This window comes from Macrobrachium nipponense, chromosome 38 (genome assembly GCF_015104395.2).
Source record: "Macrobrachium nipponense isolate FS-2020 chromosome 38, ASM1510439v2, whole genome shotgun sequence".
Taxonomy (NCBI): Eukaryota; Metazoa; Arthropoda; class Malacostraca; order Decapoda; family Palaemonidae; genus Macrobrachium; species Macrobrachium nipponense.
Window position 1 is genome coordinate 42,418,503 of NC_061098.1, and position 12,500 is coordinate 42,431,002.

A 12,500-nucleotide genomic window follows, 5' to 3' on the forward strand; every position below is an offset into this window, starting at 1 on the left:
GCAATTGTGAAATGGATTTCTTTCCCTGTATTTTACAACATACTCAGAGATCAGTAAGAAAATGTCAACATGTTTTTTGTTTATTACTTTTATAGCTACAACCTAATAACTAAGGCCGGCACTAACACTCATTTATACTTATGTAGTTATGCCTGCACAGTCAACCTGTGAACCCACTAATGTTTAGTTATACCTTCACATTTAAGCCTGTCAGGCAAAACTGAAAGTTTTGAGGTTCAGTTTTCCCTGCTCAGGCCGAATGTGCAGGCATACCTGCGCTGGTAGAACAAGTTAGTGGCGGTTTTAAGCCCTGTGCAGGCAAAACTGAACGTTAGTTGGGTTCAGTTTTGCCTGCTCAAGCCGACTGTGCAGGCATACCTGTGCAGGTAGAACTGAGCGTTAGTGGCGCCATTAACATACCATCAAAACTACCCATTTAGTGAATCATGTAGCATACAGAAATAGACAAGGGAAACTTGGCAACATTTACCTGGAGTGTTCCTCTTCAGAACAAAGCGCTTGACGAAGCAGACGATGATGCTGACGTTCAGAACCAGCAAGGCTGCGCCTGTCAGAGACGTAAGGAACAGCGTCAGGAGAGGAACACCCGGCTGACTGCTGCTGCTGCTGCTGCTGGCAACTTCTTTTACAACTCCTGCAGGGATGGAAATAATGAGAGTTTTATTCTTCACTGAATGTTCAGCAGAAAGGAAAAAGAATCTGGGGCTTACCCATGGAGGAGGAATTATAATCTGTTTTTGGATTTTTGTGAAGGGAAATGTTAGTAATCAGGATAAAACAGGAGTGAGGGAATAAACTGATGTATCTCAGGAAGAGAAACATTAGGAATTCGGAAAGAACACTCAAGGTAGAATTCCGAAGGAAGGAAGGAATATAGAATCTGGCCAAGTGCTGGGGCCTATGATGTCATACAGCGCTGAAAAGGAAACTGACAGCAAAAAGGTTTTAGAGGTGTAACGGTAGGAAAACCTCCCAGTTGCACTGTGAAATAATTGTTAGACAGAGTGGAAAGTAAGATGGAAGAAAGGGAATATGAACAGAAGTACAGAAAAAGGAACGAAAGAAGTTCCAGCTATGGGCCGAAGGGATACTGCAAAGAACCTTAAGTAATGCCTACGGTGCAGTTAAGTTACGAGGGTAGAATTAAGAGGTTCGAGAGTAGAGGAAAACAAACATAATGCGGATGTTAAAGTACAAAATTATTCCAGTTGTTATTGCAAGGATATTTCTCTTGAAGATGCTTCTGTGCGTCTTACCTGGCACTGGAATCTGAGCACTTGAAGAGGTGTAGTTAGACCTTCCCTGAGCGTTGTGTGATTGGATTAGGAACTCGTAAACTGTACCAGGCATCAGTCCTTGGATCTCCACCGCGGTAACATCGGCTCCAGTGACATCCTCTCTCTGCTCAAATGAAATCCCAGTCACAAAGAAACAATTTAGTTCTAAGGATACAAGAGCTCTCTAACAGGTTAACAAGTTAAAACTTTCCTATGCCTACCCAGAATTGACTGAACTGATATTGTAGCCATTTATACTTATGCAGTCGCTAAGCACCAATATCCGCTATACGCACAAACTGTTAGCTGATTACACATGTTGACTTTAAGCATGTTTTCCCATCCGTGTGTCACTTGTTCAATATCTGTCAATTGTTATGATATCACTAGAAAAGAAAGACGATATGATAAAGGGGAAAATCTGTGACAAGACGTGGGATTTAATGCGTATGTATGTATGTATATATTGACAGCAACAAGAATTTCATGAGTATCAATTTAACACTTTGATAACCATTGAATGTTATGTTATCACTCTTAAAAGGATGGTCTCGAAAATACAAAACGCTCACACAGTGAAGGGAAAGAGAAATTAGTCGTGAAAGGACTTATTTTACACACACACAATATATATATATATATATATATATATATATATATATATATATATATATATATATATACATATATATATATATATATATATATATATATATATATATATATATATATATATATATATATAGAGGTGTGTGTGTGTGTGTTCTTAAAAATCACATTTCTAGGTCAAACCCCATTTCCAAGTTAAATTTACAATATAGAATTGTGAAAAAACACCATTCATTAAGCACATACACAGACAGCACTACAAACAAAAGGAAACCACGAAAATGATAAATATGCAATATTTGTAAATAGAAGACGGTCTGGAAACACCTTGTCTAACGAATGAAGGAAAAGTTAGAGGCTGGAGGAGTTAAGAGGGTTCAAGGGAAATCATAACTCCAGGTAAATGTTATAAAAGATGACTCCTTAGGTAAGACCGTTCTCTCAAAACGCGATCCTCTAATGGCTAATTGATATTGGTACTGTATATGTAAGTAAAGATGGGTAGTTTAACAACATTGTCACTATTTTTTTATGGAAAATTGGGCTTAATTATATATTTTTTTTTATATAATTATGTATCTTAAGATTAAAAGGCCCATTAAAACACTTTTGTTTAAAGTTATGGTCTATATTTCGGTGGACTGACTCGCACCATTATCAAGTAGTGAATGACAGAAGAAGTTACATTGGTGAAATATATAGTGGGAGATATGTCCTTAGTGATGCCTGGGGTTACCGCTAACCCGACACTCGTTCTGTTAATTGTCTTAAGGAAGATATTGTCTATATGGTCAGAGTCCCAGACTCCATTGGAAAGGTTGATCCTATTATTTTGTTTTATCAGTGATGATTCCTTACCTTTAAACCAGAGTGTTTTAATGCGCTTTTTATACTTCAGACGTATCCTGTCTTAACACATACACACACACACAAATACATATATATATATATATTTGCGTGTGTGTGTGAGTTTTATCACATTACCGTAATTCATACACACGCATTAAACTACAAATTTCCTTTAGTATCTAATTCAATCTAACTCGGATTGAATATATTTTTATATGTGTTAAACGAAGGGGAATTTCTTATCAACTAAAAAATTCCCCTTCGTTGATATATATGAAAATATATTAATTCCGCGTTAAGCTACAAAGGGCATTTGTAGCTTAATGCGTATATGTGTATTTATATAAATATATATAATATATATATATATATCTATATATATAATATATATATATATATATATATATATATAAATATATATATATATATATATATATATCTATATATATATATATATATATATATATTGTAAAGGAATATTGATTTATTGAATGTAAAATTGCAGAAAAGGTTGAAAATTGATATTTGCATAGAAAAATTGTGTACACTAGACAACAGATGGCAGTAGCGCTTGGCGTAGGCGGTAGTCGCCAAAAAGGATAATGTATCGAAACAATGATATTTGGTCCATGGATGTCTAGCGTGAGTCTGGTATATAAAGGCCCAAAACGACGATTTTCGTTGGAGCTGAAACAAACAAGTGATTATAATAGTGTATCAAGTTTTGAGGAATATATGGTAATGTATTGTTTATCCATTTGGACGTTTTCTTGTGTATGTAACGTTGGTTGCCACTAACCTTTTTGATGTTTTACGAAGTGAATTATATGTTGTGTTGATGTAAAGCTTTGTGACTTGGGTATTATACTGTAAAATGCAGTGATTAGTGATTAGTAGTCTTGATGAAGTGCTGTATAGCGAGTCCTTTGCTTTTGTGTAAAGCGTTCGTAAATTGTTTAAATGTTCTGTTTGTGACTTTAATTTCCTTACTAATTGTTATTAAAGTACATTTTAAGTTATAGTGGGTTGTCACTGTTTCCTGATATATTCTCCTCGTAAATCCTTACCGTAGAGAGATTTTTTTTTATGTTACATGGGGGCCTGTCGAACGAAACCCGAACGTATCCCTACTCATAGTTTACTCATTCTATCGAACGAAACCCGAACGTATCCTTATTAATTGTTGCTTTATTCATGTCGAACGTATTCGACCATAACTTGACGTATCCCTACTGTTAATTGCTTTTCAGTACTCCATGTACTTTAGAGAGGGGGGAGAGTTGTGATAGTGTTTAGTGCTATAATATTTGTCTTGCTGTGTTATTTTGAGCAGTTTATTAAAGATGTTTTGATTTGAAAGATTTCATACGTAGTCCTAGTGGTGAAAAGTTAGAAGGTATAACTAAAATAGACTGGATTGTTCTAGCTAGGTACTATAATGTAGAAGTATCAGAATCTGCAATGAAGCAAGAAATCTCAAATAAAGTAAGTGAGGCGCTAATGACTTTAGGCATTTTGTCTGATAAGGAAGGGTTGTTACTAATGAGTTGGGAAGGGCAAGAAACTGATAGCCAGCAAAGCGCTAGTGAGAATAATACAGAAGGTAGTGCAAGTTGAAGAGGAAGGTGCCAAAGCCGTACGTGAAAAAAACAAAGTCACGCAAGGTTAAACCAAAAAAGTCCAAATTTGTTTATGAAGGGATGAGTGTTGAGCAGATGCAGATTCATTTGCAAATAGTTAGATTAGAGAATGAGAAAGCTGTTGAACTAAAGAAGTTAGAAAATGAGAGAGCTGAAAAGGTTAGGAAGGTAGAAGCTGAAGTTGAGCAAAAAAAAAGATTGAAGTTGAGCAAAAGAGGATAGAGCTAGAGATGAAGAAACTTGAAGTAGAAGAAAAGTCCAGAGAAATACCAAAAATCTTTTTAGAATAGAAAAACAATGCAGTAAAAAAGTGTACCAATTTTTGTTGAAAATGAAGTGGATGCATTTTTTTTACAATTTGAGAAAGTAGCAGAACAGCGTGAATGGCCGAGACGTCATGGAGCACGTTGGTTCAAACCTCCTTTCGAGGAAAGGCTAGGGAAGTATTTGCTGCCTTATCTTTAGATGATTCTAAGGATTATGAGAGAGTTAAATCCGAAGTTTTGAAAGCTTATGAATGGGTGCCAGAGAGGTATAGAGAGAAGTTCAGAAGCTGGATAAAAAGAGACAGTCGTACTCATATGGAGTATGCACGGGAACAACGCCTGTGGTATGATAGGTGGATGAATGCCCGAGAAGTTAATGGTGATTTCGGTAAACTTCAGGAACTTATCTTGCTTGAGCAGTTCAAGGATGGTATTAATCCACTTATTAAAACATATTTGGATGAACGTGATGTAGATAATGTCGATGAAGCCACTAGATTGTCTGATAATTATGCATTGACCCATAAGCTATATAATACTGACGTCACTCCTAAAATTGGAAGGAGCAGAGTTTGGGAAGAGCAGCAAAATTACAAGGCACAAGGTAAGACTACGAGTTCACAGGTATCATCTCGTGGAGTCTATAATAAAATCCTTTAATAGAGGTGGTAGAGGGGCAAGTCAATATAATCTGGTCCTAGTGTTAGTGCTGGAAAAGCAGGATACAGTGTAAATGATCAGTTTACACCTAGTTACCAAATATACCGCGAAAATTTTAGAGATTTTGTATGTTTCAGTTGTGGCAAACCAGGACACATCAGTAGGAGTTGTCCCACATCGCACAATAAACCGTCCAATTCAAGTGGTAAATAAAGTTAAAGATAAACCTGTACATTTTAAGGATGATCATAAACCTGAAAATACCATTGCATTGTTGAATCAACCACAAGCATGTGGTGACAGAGTCCTTGTTTGTTTGCTTCTCCCCTTAGGCCAGGTAAGAGGTATTGTAACGATAGCATCGACAGTAATAATATATGTAATGTTGATGAGAATATAGGTTACAAAATGGGTAACAATGATGTTCAAAATGTTAGTAATGTTGGTTGTATTGAGGATATTGTAAAAGGAAATGGAGTGAGACTACCTGAAGAGAAGTCCACATCCAAAGGTACTGAATTGTATGACCCTTTTATGGGAGATGGTTGGTTACACCTCCCTTGTGTTGAAAAAAGGAAAGTAAGGTGGTTAAGAGATACCGGAGCGGTACAGTCTGTAATGATAAAAAATATGTATGACCAGTGGAAGGATACTGGAGAGTATGTACTTCTGCGTGGGTTTGGACCTGAGTTTTCAGCTCCATTAGTAGAAGTAAGGTTAGAAACTCCTATTGTTTAATTTCGGGATATGTTAAAATTGCTTTGGTGAGAGAAATCCCAGTGTCAGGAGTAGAGTTAATTCTTGGAAATGATGTATGTGGAGACAAAGTTTTTGGTAGCAGTAATCCAATTTTGAATTCTTCATTTATTACAGAAGTTGAATGTACATTTCCAAACTTATTTCCTGCTTGTGCAGTTACTACAAGAAGTAAGAGTGCCGAAGGAAAGGTAAATGATGACGACGGTTTGGATTTACAAAACTTGTTTAAAGATGGTCCGGAAACACTACAAGTAAGTAAAGTCAGTACTCCTTTGCGAATGCTGAAAGTTAATAAGGAAGAATTTGTTAAATCTCAAATTGAAGATGATAATTTGAAGGTAATAAGAGATAATGCCCTTGTTGATATAAATGATATCGAGAAGGAAGGCAAGTGTTACTTTTTAAAGGATGGAATCCTAATGAGGAAGTTCAAGAGTAGAAATGTTAATGATGTTGTAGAACAAGTGGTCATTCCAAGTAATTATAGGAATTTTGTTCTAGGTATTGCTCATGACTGTAGTTATTCTGGTCATTTAGGTATAAACAAAACCTATGAGAAATTATTAAAGTATTTTTTTTGGCCTAAGATGCGGAAAGATTGTAGTGAATATTGTAAAAATTGTGATTTATGTCAAAAAGTAGGTAAAGCTCAACATGACCCTAAGGTGATGCCATTGCAACCCATTGAAGTTCCAGGAGAACCCTTTGAGAAACTGGTTTTGGATTGTGTAGGACCTCTGCCTAGGTCTAGCAAAGGTAACGAGTATTTGCTGACAATTATGTGTAGTGCTACCAGATTTCCAGAGGCTATTCCTTTAAGAACTGTGAGTGCTGATAAGATAATTGAAGCGCTTAACAAGTTCTTCTCACTGGTAGGTTTGCCAAAAGAAGTTCAAACCGACCAAGGAACCAACTTTACGTCTAGCAAGTTTACCTCATTTTTAGCCTGTCAGAATATTAAGCATTGTTTATCGTCTCCTTATCACCCACAGAGCCAAGGAGTGGTCGAACGATTTCATCGAACCTTCAAAACCATGCTTCGCACGTACTGTTGTGAAAATGAAAAGGAATGGGATGTCTACATACCAATGTTGCTATTTGCCGTTCGTGATAGCGTACATTCATCGTTGGGTTATTCTCCTTTTCAGGTAGTATATGCCATTCAGGTAAGGTCACCCATGGAGGTGATAAAAGAAATCAGTTGATTTCAGATGAGAAGGATTCTATCACGTTACAAGAAATGAAGGAAAAAATAAAAAAAATATGGAAAGTAGCACATGAGAATCTTAAAGTAGTACAAGAAGAGATGAAAAGAAACTACGACAAAAAGGCTGCAAAACGTGAACTCGACATAGGAGATAAGGTTCTAGTGTATCTCCCTACAGCTGGTAAGGTTTTTAACCAGAGTAATATAGGACCTTGCACGGTGAAGGAAAAAGTAAGTGATGTTAATTATCGAATTCAATTTCCTACAGGACGGAGGAAAGTTAAAACTTTCCATATTAACAAATTAAAGAAGTATAACGAATCCAGTGGAGTGTTGTCAATTGCAAAAGAGTATGATGAAAAAGACGTTGAAGAAGAAATTGAACTTCGATTAAAAAACACAGATTATTTGAGTGATGATGAAAAATTTAGGAAGTTATGTATTCATTTATCTGATGAACAGCAGCATGATTTTTAAAGTGGCTAATTCAAAACTTTTCAGATCTATTTTCAGACCATCCTAAAAGGATAAAGGAGTACAGCATAAAATCAGGTTGAGAGAAGAGACGCCAATAAGTCAGCGTCATACAGAATGTCGCCGAGGCAACAACAACAGTTAAAGACCGCGTTGCTTATTTACTGAAACACGGACTAGCAGAGGAAAGCCATAGTGAATGGGCTAGCCCATGTATTCTAGTCGACAAACCTGACGGAAGTGCAAGAATGTGTACAGACTATCGAAAGATTCTCTCTCTAGATCTGTTGATTACTTAAAGGAAAGTGCTTGTTACCAACGACGTGGCAGTCTCCGACAGTTGCTAAATGGAAGTAGCTAATGTTTAAGACTGTAAGAGTGAAAATTCAGAATGGACTGAGGAGAGAGCCGCTGAGTTAAAAGGGGGGGAATGTAAAGGAATATTGATTTATTGAATGTAAAATTGCAGAAAAGGTTGAAAATTGATATTTGCATAGAAAAAAAGTGTGTACACTAGACAACAGATGGCAGTAGCGCTTGGCGTAGGCGGTAGTCGCCAAGGATAATGTATCGAAACAATGATATTTGGTCCATGGATGTCTAGCGTGAGTCTGGTATATAAAGGCCCAAAACGACGATTTTCGTTGGAGCTGAAACAAACAAGTGATTATAATAGTGTATCAAGTTTTGAGGAATATATGGTAATGTATTGTTTATCCATTTGGACGTTTTCTTGTGTGATGTAACGTTGGTTGCACTAACTTTTGATGTTACAGTGAATTATATGTTGTGTTGATGTAAAGCTTTGTGACTTGGGTATTATACTGTAAAATGCAGTGATTAGTGATTAGTAAGTCTTGATGAGTGCTGTATAGCGAGTCTTTGCTTTTGTGTAAAGCGTTCGTAAATTGTTTAATGTTCTGTTTGTGACTTCAATTTCCTTACTAATTGTTATTAAAGTACATTTTAAGTTATAGTGGGTTGTCACTGTTTCCTGATATATTCTCCTCGTAAATCCTTACCGTAGAGTTTTTTTTTTTATGTTTACAATATATATATATATATATATATATATATATATATATATATATATATATATATATATATACATACACACACACACACATACGGACACACACACACACAAACACACACACACACACACACATATATATATATATATATATTAATAATATTATATATATTATAGTTATAATATATATTATATATAATTATATAGTATATATTAGTTGATATTAACACACACATGCACCCACGCACACACACATACATACATATATATTTATATATATATATATATATATATATATATATATATATATATATATATATATATATATATATATATATATCAAAACAATGATAGTGATAGCTACGGTTTTAGGAGAACCTACATAGGGCCATATGTTCTTGGGTTTGGAGAATATTAACATTGTAGGTGTACTACGAAATTTAATTAGAAAAGGTAGTTGACAGAAAGAAATGCCATTGTTCATGAATATGGGTATGGAGTTTCTGGAATCTATTTGGAAGATTCGTGGATTGTAGAGAGTAAAAGACAAAATGAGACTGGTCTGCGTAAGTGGAAGGGACTGAAGAGATAAGGAGCATAATTTGGAGGTTGAGGAATGGATAGTCACAGGAGGGGGATGGGGGAATAGGGTACGGGTTGGAAACTACCTGTTAATGTGAGTTGGGTCAGGTGCCAAATTTAGTCTACATCGGTCAAGCGGTGCGGATTTCTATACCGCAAAAACAGAGAGAGAGAGCATCAACTACTAAACCTTGAGAATAGTGAACAAAATGCAAGAATGATTTCCAGAGAAATCTTCTAGTCACGTATGATGACACTCTCCACAGCCCTCCACTACAAAACTCATTTTCCTTCTCGGACTTCTCGTGAAATGATTTCTGTAATAAAGAACCACTACAGTTTGAAACTCTGCTTATTCTTAGCAGTGTCTCATGACATCTTACAAGAATTTCACTGAATTTCATATCATCACTGGTCATCAACCGGGCTGTTTTTCTGTATTCTTATGCTGTTGCTTTCCACAATGCATAACCTTCACTTCAGTACCTATGGAATATTGTAAAAATGTTTGTTATGTTTTCAGGTTCAGCATTAGTTTGCTTAGTATTAATATGTTCAAATAATGTATGTTCAGAATTCATAAAAATACAATTTGAAGTTAAGAATAACGTAGAATGCGAAAAGAGAGAGAGAAATTAGCATTGTCCGTTCGAAGCAGGAAATTGCTGCCATCACTCGAGATATGAGGAGCTCGAGTTCTCCACTTTGTTTTTGAATCCTGTCAATCAATCAACTCGCATGACTTGTTCTGGACTTGTGTGTCTTTGTCGAGAAACCACGTGAAGATTTCACCATTTTTCTGTAAAGCTATGTCATGCTAGAAGTTTCTAGAAGTTTTGCTTACGATACCATTTGTCTAATTTAAGAAAATATAGATCCTTTTGTTATTTAACTATTTAACATTACTAATAAATCAACGCATATCTCTCGATTTGCCAAAAGAGAACATGAAATGGAAAAATTTGTGACGTCACTCACGGATATGACGACATTTACTTCATTCGAGAAAATTCTTTAATCATATCTTTTATTCTAAGAGACTTTTATAGTCTTAAATCACGTAATAATAAATATTATCTGTGATTGTAATCCCACTTTCTCTCTATTTATTGTTTTGAAAGAGAATTTTTAAGATATCTGTCTCGTTCCCAAAATTTTTTGCCCAGCCATTTTAGACGAGGTCCACTCTGATGTTTCCATACTACGAGAGCAATTTTTGTTCATTCCGATATCAGAGACCATTCATCTCTCTCTCTCTCTCTCTCTCTCTCTCTCTCTCTCTCTCTCTCTCTCTCTCGTATGAAAGAATTTGGTTTCATATTAACGTAAAGATTTGTTTATGGTCACTCGTAACTTATATCTTTATTTAATTCTCGGTGTTTAATTGTGGAATCTGAACAGACGTTGTGAAAGTGTGTAACAGGCGCCTCGTGTGTGAGTGTTTATTGGGGATTTCGAGAAAGGCCTTCTAAAATTGGTATTAGAAAGCGAGAGATTTTTAGTAAGTTCAGTGCACTAAACTTAAACATAAAAAGTACTGAAAATACTGAAAGTTCTTAGGTTTTTTTTTTTCATTTATTCATTTTTCTTATTTAAGTGTTTTTTATATATTTATTCTGTGTGATTAATGCTTTATTGGTGTTTTTGCAATCTTGATATTTTCCACATTTTTCTGTGTTTACATTTACATTCACTCTTTGATTAACTTAAATGTTTTCATTATTTAATCATTGCAAATTTAATTGAGTTTAACACTTGAGAATTACTTTGGATTTACCTAGAATTCTTTTCCAGTTTTATTGTTGTTTAACACTTGTGAGTTAATTTTCAAATTTTGATTGTTACTTTATACTTTGAATTTTCCTTGAATAATTTAATTTCTTAATTTTAGTGATAAATCAATTTTGATTTAATCTTACTTAATAATTAATTCAAGAATTACCTAAACTTTGTGTTGTTTTCAAGTAATAGTAAATTTCCCTGAGATTGTGAATTTCACTTATAAATTTTGGTATTTAAAACTTTTATGAGTATTTTCTTATTTTTCACCAGTATATCTAATTTTGTTTAGATAGAAATATTAGGGTGGTAATTGAGCTGTTTTCCTTCAATTTAATTAAAGTGAGTTAGAACCAGGGAAATACTTAAACTTAAAGTTGTTGATGGAGTGATGCCCTTTAATTAATTTAGTTACACAGAAGAATACCTCACAACTGTTTTAATGAACTTAGTCTGATTTATAAGTTGTTTAAGGGATCACTGTTGCCTTTAGGGTATTCAGTCGTATTTTATCTGGGATGAAGATTCAGGTGTCTGGCTGTTGTGAGGTAACTATTTTATGATTGGTCAGTATAGTAACCAGATACTTGGCACTTCGTCACAGTATTCACAAATACTTGTTAAGGGATTGGAATAGCTTTCACTCAATTTTGGTCTGTCCTACAACCTAACAATTTGTGACACTGTCTTTCAGAGTTTGACACTTCTAAAATCACGGACAAGCATTTACATTAGACTAATGTTAAAACGACCGTTTCATCAATAATCGGTAATAAAAAGAAAATAATTCACATGGCACTAGAAAACCTGCTGTCATCGATGATGGAATCTAGTCGCACTTAGTAAGACTTCCCAATCGCGAGAAAGTAGAAATCAGACTACGGTGACATAAACATGATTAACAAATGTTGGTCAATGAAAAGAACTGCCTCCTGAAATGTAGTACTACATCAAGTACATCAAGAATTAAACTCTGCAATACGTCAACTTTTCACAAACATCATAAAGTCAGGAACTCATGAGTTACTCCAACACAGCTGCGATCAAATCTTTAATCAAATTTTCCGCTCACTGAGTTAATCCATTAAAAACGAATCAAAACACCGAACTTGAAAAATATCAGGCCATTAATATCCCAAATTAAGTTGACCACACTCATCGGAAACCAGCAAGCGCCTAATGAGGTGTTTTTCCTCTCTCATTAATTATTATCATCCGCCCTTCGTCACGCTGAGGACTTCTTCGGATTTGCCCTTTGTAATCTGCACTTGAGACCCGCAATTCATTCCGTCCATCAAGTCATGTCAGGTGGAAACCTGACGCGAGGGAAAGTGATGGGGATGT

The 12,500-nt window shown here is 35.2% G+C and overlaps 1 protein-coding gene across 1 annotated transcript in view; it reads right to left on the minus strand.

The window, feature by feature from the left end:
- Positions 1–12,500, minus strand: part of LOC135209814 (uncharacterized) — a 36,129-nt gene that overhangs the window by 8,114 nt on the left and 15,515 nt on the right. The window contains exons 7-8 of the mRNA XM_064242587.1: positions 1,278–1,422; positions 491–655 (exon numbers count right to left, since the gene is read on the minus strand). Of these exons, the coding sequence (XP_064098657.1) occupies positions 491–655; positions 1,278–1,422 (310 nt within the window). The remainder of the gene's footprint in view (positions 1–490; positions 656–1,277; positions 1,423–12,500) is intronic.